The sequence below is a fragment of the Saccopteryx leptura genome, chromosome 1 (genome assembly GCF_036850995.1).
Source record: "Saccopteryx leptura isolate mSacLep1 chromosome 1, mSacLep1_pri_phased_curated, whole genome shotgun sequence".
Lineage (NCBI taxonomy): Eukaryota > Metazoa > Chordata > Mammalia > Chiroptera > Emballonuridae > Saccopteryx > Saccopteryx leptura.
Genome location: NC_089503.1, coordinates 377,036,145 through 377,057,323, shown reverse-complemented (window position 1 = coordinate 377,057,323; position 21,179 = coordinate 377,036,145). Strand labels below are relative to the sequence as shown.

Here is a 21,179-nt window from a genome sequence, read left to right as displayed (position 1 = left end):
TTTGCGCAAATTTTATGATTAAAATAAGTGTTTTAACATGTTCTATTTCGAAATTGTAGACAAATACTGATGCAATATTCTTTTAGGGTATTAGTGTATTTACTGCATTATATAAATTATTATATTTTCACAAAGGTGATGCCCAAGAAGACATTCTACTTCATTATGTTAAACTAAATGCTGAAAATTTTACAATAAAATGAAAACCTAAAATCTTGAATTGTGAAAAAAACTAGCTTACAGAGGAAAACTAATGTCAGATTTGAGATCAGCACACTCGAATTACGTAAGAACAAGTGTTTTTCTGGATGCAACAAAAACTTTGTTCACAGTGTTATCAGTGTTGGTAAGGAAGCCATTAATTTGTATAACCTTTTTTTTTTTTTTTTTTTTTTTTTTTTTTTTTTTCTGAAGTTGGAAACGGGGAGGCAGTCAGACAGACTCCTGCGTGTGTCCGACCGGGATCCACCCGGTATGCCCACCAGGGGGCGATGCTCTGCCGTTCTGGGGCGTCGCTCTGTTGCGACCAGAGCCATTCTAGTGCCTGAGGCAGAGGCCATAGAGCCATCCTCAGTGCCCAGGCCAACTTTGCTCCAATGGAGCCTCAGCTGAGGGAGGGGAAGAGAGAGAGAGGAAGGAGAGGGGGAGGGGTAGAGAAGCAGTTGGGCGCTTCTCCTGTGTGCCCTGGCCGGGAATCAAACCCGGGACTCCTGCACACCAGGCCGACACTTTACCACTGAGCCAACCGGCCAGGGCTGCATAACCTTTTTAAAGAGCATTTGTCGGCCCTGGCCGGTTGGCTCAGTGGTAAAGCATCAGCCTGGTGTGTGGAAGTCCTGGGTTCGATTCCCGGCCAGGGCACACAGGAGAAGTGCCCATCTGCTTCTCCACCCCTCCCCTCCTTCCTCTCTGTCTCTCTCTTCCCCTCCCGCAGCCGAGGCTCCACTGGAGCAAGGATGGCCCGGGCGCTGGGGATGGCTCCTCAGCCTCTGCCCCAGGCGCTAGAGTGGCTCTGGTCGCAACAGAGTGACACCCCGGAGGGGCAGAGCATCGCCCCCTGGTGGGCAGAGCGTGGCCCCCTGGTGGGCGTGCCGGGTGGATCCTGGTCGGGCGCATGCGGGAGTCTGTCTGACTGTCTCTCCCCGTTTCCAGCCTAGGAAAAATACAGGGGAAAAAAAAAAAAGAGCATTTGTCAATTATCAAAAACTTGAAACTGTATTTATTCTCTTTGGTCCAGGGGGAGTGCTGTTTCTAGGAAGTCATCCTACAGAAACATTTTCATTATCAGTGTGCTCAAATTCCTGTATAGAAGATCAATTGAAGCATTGTTTGTAATGGGAAAATATTTAAAACCCCCTGAATGTCCATTAGGGCAGTGATCCCCAACCCCCGGGCCGCGGACCGGTACCAGTCCGTGGGCCATTTGGTACCGGTCCGCATAGGAAGAGTAAATAACTTACATTATTTCCGTTTTATTTATATTTAAGTCTGAACGATGTTTTATTTTTTTAAAATGTCCAGATTCCCTCTGTTACATCCGTCTAAGACTCACTCTTGACGCTTGTCTCGATCACGTGATACATTTATTCGTCCCACCCTAAAGGCCGGTCCGTGAAAATATTTTCTGACATTAAACCAGTCCGTGGCCCAAAAAAGGTTGGGGACCACTGCACTAGGGTGTTTGACAAATAGTTATGGGTCGTGGGGACAGTGAAATGATACCGAGCAGTTGAAATGAGTGTGAGTGTGTTACTGCCAGATGAGCAGACGTGGGAAGAATCTGCGGTTAACTGGACCGTGAAAACAGCAAGTTGGAGAATGGCAGGCATTATGGGTTGAATGGTGTTCCCCAAAAGGATGTGTTGAAGCCCTAAGTCCTGGTACCAGTGAATTTGACTTAATTTGGAAATAGGGTCTTTGCAGATGTGATCGTTAAAGAGAAGTCATTAGCCCTGTCTGGATAGCTCCGTTGGTTAGATCATCATCCAGAAGTACAGAGGTTACTGGTTCGATCCCCGGTCAGGGCACATACAGGAACAGAGTGATGTGAAATCTAAAATCAGTAAAATAAGCATTTAAAAAAGGTCATTAAAGCGGGCTCTAATCATATATGCTGGGTGAGGTGATGTCCTTTATAAGAGACAGACATGCATGAAGGAAGATGGCCATGTGAGGATGGAGGGAGAGATTGGAGTGATAATTTCTACAAGCCCTGGAACAGCAGGGATTGCCATCAGTCACCAGAATGGAGGACAGGGACATGCAGCAGACTTCCTCCTAGCCTCCATAAGGAACCAAGCCTTGATTCCCAGCTTCCGGCCTTCAGAACTGTGAGACAACAAAATTGTTGTTTTAATCCCGCCCAGTTATGGTAATTTGTTATAGCAGCTCTAGGAAACCAATAGAGCAGGTATGGTGTTATCCCATAATAATGCCCTCCGTGAATCCGCCTGCTTCAGTCCATTTTCTACCCTAACAACCACTGCCTCGGAAACAGGGACTCACTGTGGTGGCAAATTTTTTTGTTCGTTTTGTGTTTTGTTTTTTTATTGTCAGGGGGACAGCCTGAGCAGGGTGAATTTGTTACTTCTATTTTTATTTTAAAAATTTTCTGTCTATTTGAGAGAGGTATCAACTTGTTGTTTCACTTAATTGTTCCATTTAGTTGTGCACTCATTGATTGCTTCTCATATATGCCCTGATTGGGGATTGCACCGGTGACCTCAGTGTGCCAGGACAATGCTCTGTCACCTGAGCCACCTGACCAGGGCCAAGCAGCGTCAATTTGTGTGTCATCTCCTTGGTCTCACCCACAGACCAGTGCCCTAGTGGCCTCTTGCTGGTTCCCCCTCATCATCATCTCTTAAACTCTAAGCAGCCTTGAATTGCCTAGCATTCTCTGACCGTCTTTGTCTTGGTGCATCTGTCTTGTTCTTTCTTTCTTTATTTTTATTTTGAGATTTTGTTTTTATTTATTTGAGAGAGAGAGAGAAAGGCAGGGTGTGGGGGAGAAGCGGGAAGCACAGGGTTTCGAACCAGCGACCTCAGCATTCCAGGTCGAAGCTTTATCCACTGTGCCAGCACAGGTCAGGCCCATCTGTCTTGTTTTATTCGAAGTCCCATTCCTTCTTCTTTTTTTTTCTTCTCTCTTTTAAAAATGTTTTGTTTGATTGATCTTAGAGAAAGGAAGGGAGAGAGCAGGAAGGAGACAGGAACATCTGTTCCTGTATGTGCCCTGACCAGGGATCGAACCGGCAACCTCTGCACTTTGGAACAACACTCTATCCAATTGAGCTATCCAGGCAGCGTGCCCCATTCCTTCTTAAACCTTTGTTTTGAAGAGCCTTGTTCCAGGATTCTTCCTTGACCCCTTCTTCCCCCACTCTGGTTTAGAAGCTTGTCTTGTGCACCTACCATCGTGCTGAGTGATAATGTGGTAAAGCATTGTGATATATATAGTTTTTCTCTGGAGCCATATGACCTGAGGTTTGAACTCTGTGTTTGCCACTTACTAGCTGTGTGACCTTGAGCAAATAGATTCACCTCTCTGTGCCTCAGTTTCTCCATCTGCATACTGTTGATCATGGTACCTATCTCACTGGGTGATTATGCATTAGGAAGCTATAGGGTTAAAGCTCTTGGAATAGTGCCTGGCACGTAGTTAGTGGTCAGTAAGTGTTAATTATTATTGTAATTGTCTATTTGTCTGATTCCTCAACTAAACTGAAATACTTAAAAATAGTAAGTAATTGGTGCCTGACCAGGTGGTAGTGCAGTGGATAGAGTGTTGGCCTGGGATGCTGAGGACCCAGGTTTGAAACTCTGAGGTTGCCGGCTTGAGCAGGGGATCATAGACATGACCCCATGGTCACTGGTTGAGGAAGGGGTCACTGGCTCAGCTGGAGACCCCGGTCAAGGCACACATGAGAAAGCAATCAATGAACAACTAAGGTGCCACAACTATGAGCTGATGCTTCTCATCTCTCTCCCTTCTTGTCTGCCTCTGTCTCTCTCACAAAAAAAAAAAAAAAGAAAGAAAATTGGTGTGTATTTCTCTTTATTCCCAGTGTTTTGCAGAGTATTTGACAGTAGTAGGCTCTAAATAAATGTTTGTTGGATTAATAATTATAATTAATGTAATTGGCTACCAGCATCCCATTGGGCTTTGACCCTCGCTTGTTCCACATGATGCAGGAGTGATGGGGTCAAGTAATCTGGCTGAGTGTAACCACTGCAGACCAGCTGGTCTCCCCTGAGCACCTGCAGTGAAGGATGAGGGTGAGACCAGCCCTGTCCTCGGGGAGCTTAGAGTCTAATCGGGAAGACTGGTTATAAGTACATGAAATGTTAAAAAAAAATTAGGATTTTTAAAAAAAAAATTATTTTAGCCTGACCAGGAGGTGGCACAGTGGATAGAGTGTTGAACTGGGATGTGGAAGACCCAGGTTCGAGACCCCGAGGTCACCAGCTTGAGTGCGGGCTCATCTGGTTTGAGGAAAGCTCACCAGCTTAGACCTAAGGTCACTGGCTCGAGCCAGGGGTTACTCGGTCTGCTGAAGGCCTGTGGTCAAGGCACATATGAGAAAGCAATCAATGAACAACTAAGGTGTTGCAATGCGCAACAGAAAAGCTAATGATTGATGCTTCTCATCTCTCCGTTCCTGTCTATCCCTCTCTCTGACTCTCTCTCTCTCTCTCTCTCTGTAAAAAAAAAAAAATTATTTTAGAGAGGGGAGGGAGAGAGAGGGAGAGAAGGGAAAGGAGCAGGAAGCATCAACTCCCATATGTTCCTTGACTGGGCAAGCCTAGGATTTTGAACCAGCGACCTCAGCGTTCCAGGTCAACACTTTATCCACTGAGCTGCCACAGGCCAAGCAAACAACATTAAGTTAAAAAAAGTATTTGTATTTTTAAATTAATTTTAGAGAGAGAGACATCAACTTGTTGTTCCACTTATTTATGCATTTATTGGTTAATGCTTGTATGTGCCCTGATTGGGGATCAAACCTGCAACTTTGGTGTATGCTCTAACCAACTGAGCTACCCGGCCAGGACAACATTAATTCTTTTTTTTCTTTTTTTGGTCAGAGACTAAGAGAGGCAGAGAGAGGGACAGATAGGAAGGGAGAGAGCTGAGAAGCATTGCTTCTTCGTTATGGCACCTTAGTTCATTGATTGCTTTCTCATATGTGCCTTGGCCAGGGGCTACAGCAGAGTAAGTGACCCCTTGCTCAAGCCAGTGACCTTGGGCTTCAAGCCAGTGACCTTTGGGCTCAAGCCAGCAACCAGGGGGTCATGTCTATGATCCCACGCTCAAGCCAAATCAGCCCATGCTCAAGCTAGCGACCTTGGGGTTTCGAACCTGGGTCCTCCGCGTCCTAGTCCGACGCTCTTATCCACTGAGCCACTGCCTGGTCAGGCTTTACCTTTGATTTGAGAACTCTTTGTGTTGTTTTGACCATGTTGGTATTAGACTCTAGTGGTTATTATGATTGACTTGTAACTATATATCAAGGCCAGCGACCCCACTTCTGTCAATTGCGGAAAATAATTTTCCTAATTTGTTGTGTGATGCTGAGAGTTGTTTACAACTTCTATTTTATGTAGTTTGGTGTTTTCCTTTACAACACATAGAATTCCCCAGTCCTCTTTTGTTGGGGCTGTAGATCCGAAAGCTGAAATCTCGTGGTTGTCTCCAGACACCAGTTGGTCCGTGAACACCCCCTGTACTCCCCTCACCACCTACAGTGTGTTCCATGCGGCCAGAGGCCTGACTCCTGCCAAGATGGTCTGGACTCACTGGCACCCGGACGGGTTCACTCTGATTCATTTTCATACAGAAGGTGCCGCTGATTTGAGAAGCTTTTGGAGGGGAGTGAGTGGAACTAGGAGCAACTGTTAATCTAGGCACTGCCTGGGGGGCCCTAGGGCAGTGGACAACAGGCTTCAAAGCTCCCAGCCGTGAGCAGCTACCCCGCAGAGCTTCCCTGACACGGGGCAGCGACCCTTGAATCGCAGTGCCCTGCATTAAGTACATCCGGTGACCAGGTGGCTGTCAGGCAGCAGTTGGACGAAGTTTCAGACCGCAGAGCCTGTTCAGAGAGAACCGCTGCACTCAGGTGGCAGAGACTGGTTGAGCAGCAAATCAAACAGGGCTCTTTGCAGCTCCAAGCGGCCTGCAGGAGAGGAATGCCAGCAAAAGCCTTCTCTGGGTAAGAGATGGTTGAGATAGGGTCTAGTTCCTAAGAGATAAATATCTCTGCCCTGGCTGGGTAGCTCAGTTGGTTAGAGCGTTGTCCCAGTATACCAAGATTGCCGGTTTGATTTTTGGTCAGGGCACGTAGAAGAATCAACCAATGAATGCATAAATAAGTGGAACAACAAATTGATGTTTCTCTTTCTCCTTCCTCTCTCTCTGAAATCAGTCAATAATTTTTTTTTTAATTTATTGAGACAGAGAGAGTCTGAGAGAGGGATAGATAGGGACAGACAGACAGGAACGGAGAGAGATGAGAAGCATCGATTGTTAGTTTTTCGTCGTGACACCTTAGTTGTTCATTGATTGCTTTCTCATATGTACCTTGACCGTGGGCCTTCAGCAGACCGAATAACCCCTTGCTTAAGCCAGTGACCTTGGGTCCAAGCTGGCGAGCTTTTGCTCAAACCAGATGAGCCTGCGCTCAGGCTGGTGACCTTGGGGTCTCGAACCCGGGTCCTCCGCATCCCAGTCCGACCACTGCGCCACCGCCTGGTCAGGCAGTCAATAAATTTTTTTAAATGACAATTAGGATCTGGCTGATTTTCCTTTAAAAAAATAAATAAATTACACACACACACACACACACACATCTCCAACATAGCAATAACTATAAATAATGGCTAAGAGCCCAAACTCACATAGTCCTTTAATATGTTCCAGATCCCATTCCAAACATGCCACATTTATTAACTTGTGTATTTTCTCTTCACAAGCCTATGTGGTAGTTACTGGTATTCGCACCATTTTATAGATGCAGAAATGGAGGCACCGCAAGGATAAATGCGCTTGCCCAAGTTCGTGCGCTTGGTGAGTGGGGGAGTGGGCTCTGCGTGCAGGCAGCCTGACTCCACTCTGAGCTCTCGTCCTGCCTCCGCCCTGCCTGTGTGCCGTGGGCCAGGATCAGCAAGTTGCGTGGCTCTTCAGACTTCCCAGAGAGCATCTCATCCTTGTAAAAGCCCCGCGGGAGAGCGAGCAGCTGCTGATGTCCTGTGTGGGGACGGACAGGAAGGGTCTGAAGACCAGAGTGACGTGCACAGAGCCACGTCTGGGACGCAGCTCTTCCTGCGTTTGGTAACTGTCACTCATTTGGCATCAAAGTTGAACACTTTGAACCTTTCAGGGACAGAAGTGCCCTCAGACAGGTACAAAGTTGTTGCCTTTTCTCTGTGAGAGGGCCAGAACCTCTGGGTGACTATGGGGATCTTGCTCAGGATGTTTCTGGGCACAGGTCTGACTTTTCTTGGAAATTGACTGCTTTGCCCTTGCGCGAGGAGCAGCAGACTGAGGTCCAGAAGTAGCGGGACTTCTGGGTCAGGGGTTCTGGAAGAGGTGGGTGGAAACTGAGCCTGCTGTCATCTTGCTCTTGGCCTAATGGCTCAGACCATTTTTAGATGTCAGGAAGTATAGCAATATGGTACATTTATCTTGGTGAATAATGGATGAACCCGGGGAAGGTACTGTACTTCTGGTGAATTATTTACCGGGAGCCTCTAATTTGAGGCTCCATTACAAACGGTCTGAATCTGGTATCGATAGAGCCAGCCCCCTCTCTCCTCTCCCTCTCCACTTGTTCCCTCAGTTCTCCCCCCTACACACGAGCTCTAACCTTTTGTTTCTGGTGTTGTGCTGGGCAGCCCTGTGGCCTGTGGCCTGGGGATGTCTGAGTTTTGAGCCCCTGCGGCTGCTGGCGAGAGGTGGGGACCTCCTTACTAGAGACACAGGAACCGACCTGCCAGGGAAGCTGGGACCCGTGTGTGGCTGCAGCCTGCTTTACAGGCCTGGAAGCCCTATGTCTACTTACGTGTGCACACGCACACTTCATTTGTGTGTATCTCATTGTCTTTTTTAACTCTTTCTCTGGGTCTCTGTAAATTGATGTTACTCTGTGTCCATCTGTTTGTCTCTTCTGTCTCTCCCTGTTGATTTCTTACCTTTTGCTACTGTCAACTCTGGGTCTCTCTCTGCCAGCGACTCTTCCTCTCTGTCTGTTGACCTCCTTGTCTCTGTCCGTTGTGGGTCTTCCTCTGTCTGTCATGGCCTGTCTCTGTAGATCCGTCTGTTGACCTCCTTGTCTCTGTCCGTTGTGGGTCTTCCTCTGTCTGTCATGGCCTGTCTCTGTAGATCCATCTGTTGACCTCCTTGTCTCTGTCCGTTGTGGGTCTTCCTCTGTCTGTCATGGCCTGTCTCTGTAGATCCGTCTGTTGACCTCCTTGTCTCTGTCCGTTGTGGGTCTTCCTCTGTCTGTCATGGCCTGTCTCTGTAGATCCGTCTGTTGACCTCCTTGTCTCTGTCCGTTGTGGGTCTTCCTCTGTCTGTCATGGCCTGTCTCTGTAGATCCGTCTGTTGACCTCCTTGTCTCTGTCCGTTGTGGGTCTTCCTCTGTCTGTCATGGCCTGTCTCTGTAGATCCGTCTGTTGACCTCCTTGTCTCTGTCCGTTGTGGGTCTTCCTCTGTCTGTCATGGCCTGTCTCTGTAGATCCATCTGTTGACCTCCTTGTCTCTGTCCGTTGTGGGTCTTCCTCTGTCTGTCATGGCCTGTCTCTGTAGATCCGTCTGTTGACCTCCTTGTCTCTGTCCGTTGTTGCTCTTCCTCTGTCTGTCATGGCCTGTCTCTGTAGATCCGTCTGTTGACCTCCTTGTCTCTGTCCGTTGTGGGTCTTCCTCTGTCTGTCATGGCCTGTCTCTGTAGATCCGTCTGTTGACCTCCTTGTCTCTGTCAGTTGTGGGTCTTCCTCTGTCTGTCATGGCCTGTCTCTGTAGATCCGTCTGTTGACCTCCTTGTCTCTGTCAGTTGTGGCTCTTCCTCTGTCTGTCATGGCCTGTCTCTGTAGGTCCGTCTGTTGGTCATGCAGTCAGTCCCTCAGCCTCAGCCTCTCTCTGTCTCTGTTTCTGCCTCCCTCTGTTTCCCTTGATCTCATCTTCCTATCTCGCTCTGTCTCTCTCCATCAGTGTCTGCTCGTCTCTGTCCCTGCCCTCCACCCCTGGGCTTGAAAAGTCTGTAAGAGGCATCTCTTGGAATGGAGGGACAGCCAGTTCCAGACTTAAGTGAAGTCGAATCTTGGTGCCTTCCAGATCCTGACGTAAGATTGACAGAGTAGGCATGAAATCAACTTTAGGCTTTGTCTTTTTTTTTTGGCTGTTCAATTTAGTATTGCATCAGCTACTCTTAGGATTTTATTTTCCTGTAGCTATTTGTGTGTGCTTTATGTTTTATAATGTTTACTGCCCCCTGCCCCGCCAAAGTTGGGTATCCCTAACCTTTAAAAAGCATCTGGTGATGAGTTGGAAGTTTTTGGTGTTTTTAAAAATAACTTACAACAAATTGTTTTTGCTATTCATCAGTTTGTATTTTTTTCATCTGTTCTTATTGATCTGAAGATTGGAATAACTTATTTTTTGCCATCTTTAGCCAGAGTACTTTTTCTAAAACAGCTGACTTTTGCTGGGGGTGGAGTAAGGGGACATGACTCTCTTTTGATTATTTTCCTTAAAAAATAAAGGCACAGATCACTAGTAACGCAATTAAGAGATTAAACAAAAGAATAAAATTCGTTTTGCCTTATTAGGAAGTTTATAGTTTAAGCAGTAAAATTAGGTTTATAAGGATCCAGGGAGTGTCTGATGGCTTGACTCTAATTATGCAGCTGGCCTGCCTTCCACCTCCGGCTCTGTCGGCTGACTCCCCCTTCGCCCAGGGATGCCAGGCCGGACGCCATTACGTCTGAGTAGTATTTGAGCAGTGATCACGGCTGCAGTAGGTGATGTTCAGTACGAGACACCTTCCCCCTCGCACATCCCCCTGTCCCAGCAGTCTAGAGCCCAGGAGGACACCATTGCCTCTTTATGTCAGTGACTCTTCCAAACCTCCCTCAGTCTGGATTCTTATCTTTGTGTCCCAGGTTGAGACCTAAAACCTGGAGCATCCTAAAACTCCCCTCCCTGGAGAGAAGGGCTGTTTCCAGAAGCAGCTGTTGGCCAGACAGGTGGGGAAGGAAAGAAAGGAAGGCTAGGGGTTGGGCACATTGAGGATGGTGTCTAGTTCTGACTCTTGGGCCCCGCTTCAGTTCCGGCCCCGGCAGCGGGGCAGGGCGGGGCGGGAGGTGGGGATGGACAGACAACCAGGCTGGCTGTTGAGCATGTTGTCCGATGGGGTCTCCTCCAGGCTGCCAAGGGGCCGTTGGCCTCCGGCACATGTGGTGAGCATCGCCACGTGTCACTGGGTGTGTGACTGCCACAAACCCTGAGTGGCTCGTGCTCCCCACATCACACATAGCAAAGTGATTTCCTCACATTCCCCACTCTTGTCTGCTCCAGGAAGTGGTTTGCAGAGCGCTTCTAAATATAAAAGTATGAGACTTGACTTTTTCTCTTATCCCTTTGAAACCAGCTGAGGTCCAGCCTCTTCAGTGACTTTTTGGGGTTGTGGGGAGGTGGGAGGGGACAGAAGAAGCTGGTGCGTGTGCTTGCATGTGTTTCACTGGGCTCTGATGATACCCAGGTGATGGGGAGACAGACAGTGTGGGGGAGGTGCTGTGATAGAGGCCAGGGCAGGGCACAGGGGGTCTGCAGAGAGGAGCGGACAGGCGCAAAGACTGATTGTCAAACTGGGCAGCTATGTTCAGCTGTGTCCTTGTCTTTTTTTTTTTTTTTTTGTATTTTTCTGAAGCTGGAAACGGGGAGAGACAGTCAGACAGACTCCCGCATGCGCCCGACCGGGATCCACCCGGCACGCCCACCAGGGGCGATGCTCTGCCCCTCCAGGGCGTCACTCTGCCGAGACCAGAGCCACTCCAGCGCCTGGGGCAGAGGCCAAGGAGCCATCCCCAGCGCCCGGGCCATCTTTGCTCCAATGCAGCCTTGACTGCGGGAGGGGAAGAGAGAGACAGAGAGGAAGGAGGGGAGGGTGGAGAAGCAAATGGGCGCTTCTCCTATGTGCCCTGGCCAGGAATCGAACCGGGGTCCCCCGCACGCCAGGCCGACGCTCTACCGCTGAGCCACCCGGCCAGGGCCTGTGTCCTTGTCTTAAAAAGATTCATTTACTTCTCCCCCCACCCAAAACCAGTGTTTTTCAGCTACTGGTCCACCAGAAATTTCATGCCAGTCCATGAAAGAGTTAATTAACCACCCTAATGTTGTATGAAGATTATAGACCCAGTGATCTTAGTTAAATTTGCTTATGCTCAGGGTGATTTCTGTCTTAGCGGTCCCTAAAATAATTATATTTTCAACAGTCCCCAAGTGTAAAAAGGTTGAAAACCACAGCCCAGCAGCATGCTTATCTTTTGAGAAGGGCAGCAGGATGTAGGTGCTGGCCACAGAGAAGGCTCTAATTCTATCATTAAACACAATAGAATGGTTGTGGGGGAGTACATGAAAGCAGTGGAACGCAGCCAATGCAGCATCAGCGCACAGGGCTGGCAAGAAGTTATCAGAGGAGGCCCTGGCTGGTTGAATCAGTGGTAGAGCATCGGTCTGGCATGTGGATGTCCCTAGTTTGATTCCTGGTCAGGGCAAACAAGAGAAGAGACCATCTGCTTCTCTACCCTTCCCCCTCTTCTTTTTCTCTCTCTTCTTTTCTCAGCCGTGGCTGGGTTGGTTAGAGCAGTGGTTCTCAACCTTTCTAATGTTGTGACCCCAAACCAAAAAATAATTTTGGTGGTTACTTCATAACTGTAATTTTGCTACAGTTATGATTCAGAATGTAAATACCTGATATGCATTATGTATTTTCTGATGGCTTTAGGCGACCCCGCCGGGGTTTCGACCCACAGGTTGAGAACCTCTGGGTTAGAGCAAGTTGGCCCCTGGCTTTGAGGATTTCTCCCTGGCCTTGCCTCAGGCACTAAAAATAGCTCTATTGCTGAACAATGGAGCAGTGGCCCCAGATGGGCAGAGCATCGCTGGGTAGGTGGCTTGCTGGGTCGATCCTGGTTGGGGCACATGTGAGAGTCTGTCTCTCTGCCACCTCGCCTCTCACTTAATAAAAAAAAAGAAGGAAATGGTCAGAGGACCTAAGGTACCTTGTCCAGTAGCAAGCACCTTTTGCAGGGGTGGAAACTGTTCAGTATCTACACTGTTCAATACAGTGGCCGCTAGCCACTTGCAGCTCCTGAGCACTTGAAATGTGGCTAGTGTAACCAAGGAAATTAATTTTCAATTTTGTTTCATTTTAATTAAGTTACATTTAAAGAGTCCTGTGTGTCTAGTGGCTACCATGTTGGACAGAGCTGGTCAAAGGGAGGACTTTCCTCATGAAATGTAGTTGAGGCCACTCCACCTAAAGGGCAGGAGATCACACTCTGCCTTCCACCGGGAATTTGGGGTGAACTGCTGGTTAGGTCTGGGGTCTCTGCTCACCACCTTACCAGCCTCCCAGGGGGAGGCACAGATGAGTGAAAAGAGTTCAGAAGTCGGAGTCCCCCGGAGGTTTCTGAGCCTGCCTTGAAGATGAACAAAGACCTGGTCCAGCCCCTAGTGGCGGAAGGTAGTGGCCTCAGGCTGGCGTGTAGTTTTCCTTCCCAGGAAAGGCCGTGGGGAGCTCGCGTCCGGCCTCAGCCGGGGCTGTTTTCACCGTGGCCTCCCAGAGCCCTCGCCACCACACCTGGGGGTCGGCCCTCGGTGGGCCCTGGGTCTGGGCCCCCTTAATGAAAGGTAGCAGAGGCTACAGTGGGCCCCTTTCCCTCTTCTCTGGGTGATGAGGGGCTTGGCACCCCGTCCCCGCTGGAAGTCCTGAGCGCTCCGGCCCAGCACCCCTGGCTCTTCCAGGCTTGAGCTCATCCCTGGTCTCCTCCTCCAGCAGCCCCGGCACTTTCCCTGTGACGGGTGTTATTTCTGCAGGCCCCTCGCTGGTTGGTGTCTTCAGGAGCCCGCTGACTGCTGCCCCCCCCCCCCCGCCCCCACCCTCCCTTGGGACTGAGACGGGATCTATCCCAGGGCCTCGAATGTGGAAAAAGTCCTGGTTCTCCTCCGCGGTTCTGTTTCAGTCTCCACACCCACCTTCATCATTCCCCAGGCCTTCGGATGCCTCGGGGCCACCCTGTCAAAGGACGTTTTGTTTTTACCTGTTATTTAAAAGATTGTATTTATTTGATCTTAGAGAGAGGATAGAGAGAGAAAAGGGGGTGGGAAGCAGGAAGTGTCAACTTGTAAGAGTTGCTTCTCCTGGACCCAGCAAGCCCACAGTTTGGAACTGGCGACCTCCGCATTCCAGGTTGATGCTTTTTCCACTGCGCCACCACAGGTCAGGCTCAAAGGACATTTTAATTTGGGGTCTACAGTTCTCTAGAATTTTTGGGATTTTTCTTTTCTTTCTTTTTTTTTTTTTTTTTTTTAGATGCTTTATTGATTTTAGAGAGAGGAAGGGAGAGAGAGACACACAGGGAACATCAGTCTGCTCCTGTATGTGCCCTGACCAGGGATCAAACCGGAAACCTCTGTGCTTCAACACGATGCTCTACCAACCGAGCTATCCGGCCAGGGCTGGGAGTTTTCACTTCCCTGAAAAATATGTAGACTTTTATTTGTCTGTACCAAGTATGCATTTTATTTGAACATCTAGGGGCCTGGAAAAGAATCACTGTAATCAGTTTCAAGACTGCCGTTTTCCAGGTGAGGAAACCGAAACCCAGAATGGAAAATTAAGTTGGCCAGGATTGGATAAAGGATGTTGGACAAGATTTCGGGTCAGATAGTCTCTTCAGTGACTTGATTCCCCCATGAAGGCTTGCAGGACCTTGACTGTGAGGCCCAGGTGCTCGGAAGAGCACAGCCGTAGCATGGTGGGCACGGATGTCGGTTCTCCCCTCGAGCTTACCGTCTAGCTTGGGGGACACAGCTCTCAGTCACAGCCCAGGTGGGACTATTCTGGATGTCGCAGGCAGTGAGCTGTTAGTGCAAGTGTGTGGTCAAGGCCCAGGCAGGGTCTCCTAGGGAGGCGGGATGCAAGCTGTGCCACCGGAATGGCAACAGCTTGTCAGCAGTGATGCTGGGTCCCTGTCTGTAACCCCGCAGCTGCCTTCAACCCGCACACCTGCTGTTCATAGCATCACTCTTAATCCCTTCCCCGGCTAGCCCTACAATCCCTCGCTGTGTGTGCAGCTTGGGGGCAGGGAGGGGATTCTGGGAATGAGCCCTTTGTTTCTGTAACTGCCTCTGAGGATCATCGCCCTGAACCCAGGGTTAGGTCTTGGTGACCATGCAGTCACATCCTCTTCTTTCTCTGATTGTACAGATAATAAAACTGTCTGGCTGGGGTGGGGCAGGGGGGGATGGCGGGCCTTGCCAATGATTGGCCAGGGGCCCTCCATTTGTTAGCAGTTGTATCGAGACCACAGTCCACGTCTCCCGGACCCATGTTCCTTCCGCGTGTTCACACAGCGTCCCCCTGGCTGGGTGTTGCATTCATTACTGCTTCCTTGGGGATATCTCAACCACTGAAGAAGGCTTCCTAAGGGTGAAGGTTGTGTCCCAGGTGTGGTCCCCTCAGCCCCAGCCGAAGACGAGGTGGCTCTAGCTGGTGTGGCGCGTCTTGAGCCACGTTTCCAGCTGCTGGCATGTGTGCGCCAGCATCCAGCAGCTGCCACGTGACGCTGGACAGAAGGTCGCACTCGTGCCTTCGGAGGCTGCTCTCCCAGGAGTGAGCAGGGCAGGCCTGGGTTGTGGTTTTCATCGAAGGTAGAAGAGCTGGCTCGCTCCTTATTTCTTCCCTAATCCCTGGTGATTTTGTTCTGTTTCTCTAATCCGGATGTGGGAGCCTCTCCAGATATTTACAGTTAAATCCCAGGGCAGGAACTCGGCCGGGCCCCCTGGCTGCTCCCTCCCGCGTCGCCTGGGCCGGGCTCTGATGGCCTGTGGAAGGCTGCGGTGCTCCTGTCAGCAGGCCTGGGGCCTTTAGGAGACACAGGAGGGGGACAGAACTTCGTGCTCCGAACCCTGGTGTTCTTTCTGGCTTATCAGTGTGGTCGGGGTGCCTAAGCCAAAGGCAGCGTATTGGTGACGGGCTGGTGGTAATGGAGAAGGATGGCCCAGGTGCCCAAACCCACCAGTCCCACTTGGCGTTTTGTGTTTCTGCCGATCTGGGTGAACTGGGGCTGGGGGTGGGGTGACTGCAACGTGTTCCTGCAGCGGTTGAGATTTGTTCCCACAAAAGCTTGCTAATGTCTGTGAGACGTGGGACTTTGGGAGTGGCCCCATTGCCTCTGAAAGTATGCCAGTTAAGTCCCTGAAGGCTTGGGTCTGTGGTACAGGGCATTGGTCCCTTGGGCAGGGACACTGCTCCTCCTAGGGTGGGCCTCTCACTTGGTGTCCCTAGAGTTTCCAGATGGGGAGGGGATTGGTGAGCAGGGCTGTCCTGTGTGGGTAAGGGTTCTGGGGGCCACTTTCTTGACTGGAGCATGTGTGCCCCTCCAGTTGAGGACAGCTCCTCCTGGCCTGCGTCCTGATACTGGTGTCCCAGACAGGGCCCAGGAAGTCGGCCAACGTCTCAGGGCCACCCAGGTGTCAGGATGTTCCTCACCAGGCCCTGGGGCCTGGGGCCTGGGGCCGAGACTGAGTGTTAAGTGTGGAAGAGGCAGCTACTTTGCTGTGGCTGGTCGACCTTGTGCGTGGGAGAGGTCACAGTCACTCTGATCTTGATCACACAGAACCTACAAAATAAATACCCATTCCGGGACCAACCAGGGTCATCTTGGGATCTCTGTCTGGCTCCAGGGCCTCTCTTCAAAGCGTGGGATTTCTTTTATAAGAGGGAAAGAGGGTAGATAAAATCAACCGGTCAAGTTTGGCCGGTCCTGGGGCGTGTGCAGTGTCCTGGGGGGTGTTTTTCTCGTCCGGGAGGACTGGGCGCTGAGACCTGGGTGGTTGAGTGGCCCAGATGGATGCTTGGACTATAGCAGCTAAAATGACTTCAGAGCGGAAAAACTTCCTGCTGCTCTCTGCTCTCTCTAAAGTCGTGTTTACACATATGTGTGCGCGCACATGCACACACATACACACATGGATGGACTGGGCCTGGAGCCCAGAGAGCAGCGAGGAGGGCAGGCTCCAGACCAGATGCGTGCTGGGGGTGGGGAGCGGGGGCTGGGCTGCTGCCCACACAGCCCTTTCTCGAGGGGCTGGGGCCGGCGCTCAGGCAGAGCGAGTGTCTGCATATCGAGGGCTGTTGGGGAGCCTGCAAACGGCTTGGAAAACATCTTTACCGGGCATTTGGCGCTCCAGCTTTGTGGGGGTCAGCATGTGGGCAGATAGATGGCTCTGCCTGCCTGTCCTTGCGGAGGGGCTTTTTGAGCCCACGGTGCCCAGTGGGGCAGCCCCCTGCCCTCTGTGTGCTCCATGCTGTGCTGTGGGCTTTGACTGTGTGAACCCGGGGGTCCCCATTTCATGACACGGGGAGGGGGCCAGGGGCCAGGCTGAGTTGACATGGTCAGGGAGTGGCGGGGCTGTTGGGCGGCATCCCAGCTGCTCCACTGAGGGACCTGCTTCCAGGACCTCATGGCTGTGTGTTCCGTGAGGTCCTGCGTGTAGAAGGCGTGCTGCATGGACGGTGCGGCCGGACTGTGAAGGAGAGGGGGCGGCTTGGGGAAGCAGGCCTCCCTCCTTGTCCTCTGTCATTGCTGTCCTTCATTTTTTTCTGTTGGGGTCTCAGCCGAAGCATCTGAAGAGTCCCTCACTTCCCAGTCCTGCTTTTTCTGGAGTTGGGCATTTCTGCCAGGGGCTCCTTGGTCTGCTTCTAACTCACCTGACCGTCTCCCCCAACGCAATGACTGACTCCTCTGCAAACCGTGCAGGTGGCCCGACCGGACACACCACACACTGACTTCCCAGCAAACGTGGATGCCACAGCATGGGGCCAGCCTCCTGCCTGAGGAGCCTCGTGGCCCAGCTGTGGGTGCAGAGCAGGGCCTGGGGGCTGCTCTCCCTGCATTTTCCAACATCTAAAGTCTGCCCCAGCCAAGCACTAACCAGGACCTGCTGTGAGCTGACGTCAGGACAGAGGGCCCCGCAGGGCCGGCTTTGATGTTTCCCAGGCCCTATTGTGGCGGCGCAGGGGGCTCTGAGTGGCAGTCTGGGAATGCAGCAGCATCTCTCACCGCTGCCACGGGGCAGCCCGGCCCCAGCAGGGGATGTGGAGGCCAAGCTGGGTCCCCTCTGAGTCATGCCGTTTCTTCTCCCAGCTCAGGTTTCTGTGGCCGCTGGCCTGTGGTTCCTGCAACCCCGTGGCCCCTTTCCCTCCATCCCACCCATCATCCTTTTCTGCTGTGGCAGCTCCATCCCGGACAGGGTCTGGGACTGGTCCTGGGCCTTGCAAGAGGGGCGCTTTCTAATGTGCTTAAAATGTGAATCCTTGGGCTGCAAAGGTGGTCACGGTAATAATACCAGTAGCTGGCTTGACCGGTGGAGGTGCAGTGGATAGAGCGTTGACCTGGGATACTGAGGTCCCAGGTTCGAAACTCTGAAGTCACTGGCTTGAGTGTGGGCTCATCCAGCTTGAGTGCAGGCTCACTAGTTTGAGTGCAGGGTTGTTGGCTTGAGCATGGAATCATAGACATGACCCCGTGATCGCTGGTTTAAGCAAGGGGTCACTGGCTTGACTGGAGCCGTTCCTACCCCCTAAGTCAAGGTACATATAAGAAAGCAATTAATGAACAACTAAGATGGCCTCAACTACAAGCTAATGCTTCTCATCTCTCTCTCTTCCTCTTTCTCTCTCTTGCTCCTTCCCTCTTTCTCTCTCTTGCAAAAATAAAAGATTAATAATAATGACAGCTGTCGTTTACCAAGTTAACTCTGTCTCAGGCACTTCTGTGCAAGGTCAACCACACCAAGTGGGAGGGTCAGGAATTGAGCCGGACCTGCCCGATTTCAAACCCTAACTAACGTCCCTCTGCTCCTCTGCGTGGGGGACTCCCGGCTCCCCGCTAGGTCAGGAGCAGCTGGGTGGGGAAGTGCGGGTTCGCCTACACTGGGAGAGGGTAATCTCTTTGGCCTTTGAGGAGCATCCTGGAGTTCTGGGTCCGTGGTCCCAAGATTTTGATGAGTCACTTTTGAGAGGCCCCCTGGAGCCTCTCAGACCGTCTGGTTCTGAGAGGTGGTCAGGATTCTGAGAGGTGGTCAGGAAGGGTTCCAGACCCTTCCACGTTCACTGCCCCTTACCCCGCACTTCCTTTGAGGTTGCCACAGTTCAGCCAGTGGTCAGCTGATCGTCTTTGCGTGCCTGGCATTGTCTGCAAGGGGTGCGTCTACCTTTACCTGGCTGCAGTGAGGGAGGCCTGTTGTGGGATCAGTTGCTTCCAGGGTTGGTTTTGAGTTCCTGGGCGGGGCTGGGAAAAGCGTGGGGCTCTGGTCTTGGTTCTGGCCGCGCCACAAATTAGCTGTTTGATCTTGGGCAAATGTCTTCATCTCTCGTGACCTCAGTTTACCCATCTGTACTACAAAGGGATTGAGCAGGATGCCCAGCAGGGGCAGGGCCACAATCTTATGCAGCATTTAGAAGTGGGTATAGGGGTGTTTGGGTTGTCAGGGCGACTGAGGGTGCTGAGCAGTGCCCAGGAGGCCTGTTTGTTAACTTGCAAGTGGGTGAGATCGCTCAGCCGTGGTGGAGGATTGTTCCGTCCAGAGAGCCACCAGTACCTCACTGAGAAGTAATGGGCGGGGGGTGCTCTGAGCTGTTTCCACTTCTGTGTATCTTGTGGGCTGGCCCCTCTAAGAATGTTGGGGGAAGGACCCACGCCAGGGGTAGCCCCTTGTCTGGACCCAGCCCTGTGGGATCCCGAGATCAGTTGCCAGTGGGTTGGGAGGGAACGGGCAGGACCCGTCAGCCGCTTTATTCCTGCCCTTGCCAGGCTCAAGTTTGGCCAGAGGAAGAGCCTGCCGTTTCATGTGGCAGCCCCAGGTGGTCCATTTCTTCTTCCTGGAGGGGTGTTGGCACGTCCCCTTCTGTGCTGTCACCCACCCCTGGCTGGTCTTCCGGGCTCAGCAGCTTCGGGCCTCTGCTGGGCACTAACGTGGGCCAAGAACAAAGCCCAGTGTGTTATTCTTGCTGCCGTAACCATGCCACCTGCCCGGCCCTGCGCTCCACCTCCCCGACCCGTCTGCCGCTTCACCCGGGCTTCTCACTCTTCCCTTTGTTCTCACTGGCTCTGGTTCCACCTTGGGTTGCAGGGCTCCCCTTCTTGAAGGGGCTCCCCTGACCAGAGCTGAGCTGTTGCCGTGTGGGAGGGGGAATGGATTCGGGTGAAAACCTGGAACCACTTGGCTCACTCTTTTCACTTAGCACAGAAAACCCAGCCCTGGCCACACGTGGGTTCTTGGGGATAGAGAGTGGGAAGGTGAGGGTGGCCTTGGCGTGTCTTTGAGAACAGCCCTTGTTCTAGAGAATATTGGCTTCTGCTGTGATGGGGTGGGTTCTCCCGAAGAAGCCCCTGGGGAACTCGGGGCTGACGAGTTTATGGGCGGGATTCAAAGTTCCCTCCCTGACCTGTGGATCCTCACTGGGTGTGTGAGTGTTAGTAATTGAAAGATGCTCTTTGGATCATGATTTAATTTTAAGTTTGTCCACATCCTCGATTCTGAAGACAGTGGGGAGGACTGCCTGCTAACGTCCCCTGCTTCCCAGCCCCGCATCAAGCCCTGTGATCTAGCCCACAGGTTCCGTGCCTTCTTCCTCTAGGTAGCTTCTTGTGTGGCACTGGCACCCCTCACCTCAGCCCTGGGGGGCTTCCTCCCTCTTCTGTGCTCTAGAGGCACTGACTTCCACACCATTCACTTGTCATGGGTTTCGCTATGGCTTGTATGATTGTCCTGTGTCCCCCTTCTGACTGGCGTCCTGTGGAGCGCCCAGCACAGTTTAAAAGTTCTTCATTGGACTCCTGGCAGTTGTGGTCTCACGAGCCTTTTCACCTGCGCCTGCCGAGCATGTCCACAATCTCTCTTCTCCTCCTGGGCTTAGGGTGATGGGTGACCTGTGTTAGGACGGTGACTGCAGCTCCTCTTGACCCTGTCTGTCCCGTGTCCCCATCTGCAGGTGCCCAGGCAGCCATTGTCTTCATCAAGGAGCCGTCCTCCCAGGATGCCCTGCAGGGGCGCCGGGCCCTGCTCCGCTGTGAGGTCGAGGCCTCCGGCTCGGTGCACGTGTACTGGCTGCTGGATGGGGTCCCTGTCCAGGACACCGAGCGGCGTTTCGCCCAGGGCAGCAGCCTGAGCTTCGCGGCTGTGGACCGGCTGCAGGACTCGGGAGCCTTCCAGTGCGTGGCTCGGGATAAGACTACTGGAGAGGAGGCCCGCAGTGCCAACGCCTCCTTCAACATCAAGTGTGAGAGCTGGGGCCGTGCCCGTCCCCATCGAGACCCTCAACTCCTGAGCCCCGCGGGACCCCTCCTTTTCCTCAGCGTCTCCCGTTTCCGGTTGGATGGGGCAGGCAGAATGAATGCAGTGTGGTCAGTTCCTTCTGCTGTGTGGCTAAGAGGAAGTTAAACTTTGTAATTTTTTAAAAAAATGCTCCCTCTTTCAGTCTTGGACCGTTTATCTGCTGGGTGCTTTTGCAAATGGCAAGCACCGTGAGGCAGCGTTGCCAAGTGTCAGGCCTGACCTGCCAGGGACCAGGCAGGTCCTTGGCGGGCGCTTGGTCTCTGGTGGCCCACGGGTAGCCCCAGCCTTCGCTCCGCAGGGCTTCCCTGCACTGTCTTTGGCTCAGGGCCTCTGGGTTACGTCGCTTCCTGCTTGTCCTTCTCCCCCTCTGCCCTCCCCCGGGTGCTCTGCTCTGTCGCTCATTGTGCACCCATGACCTCTGCTGCAGGGATTGAGACTGGCCCTGTGGCCCTGAAGCATCCAGCCTTGGAAGCCGAGATCCAGCCACAGACCCAGGTCACTCTCCGTTGTCACATTGATGGGCACCCTCGGTAAGGAGCCCACTTTGAGGATAGGG

General features: G+C 51.9%; 1 protein-coding gene across 1 annotated transcript in view; it reads left to right on the top strand.

The window, feature by feature from the left end:
- Nucleotides 1–21,179, top strand: part of PTK7 (protein tyrosine kinase 7 (inactive)) — a 78,873-nt gene that overhangs the window by 30,212 nt on the left and 27,482 nt on the right. The window contains exons 2-3 of the mRNA XM_066359372.1: nt 20,280–20,567; nt 21,051–21,153. Of these exons, the coding sequence (XP_066215469.1) occupies nt 20,280–20,567; nt 21,051–21,153 (391 nt within the window). The remainder of the gene's footprint in view (nt 1–20,279; nt 20,568–21,050; nt 21,154–21,179) is intronic.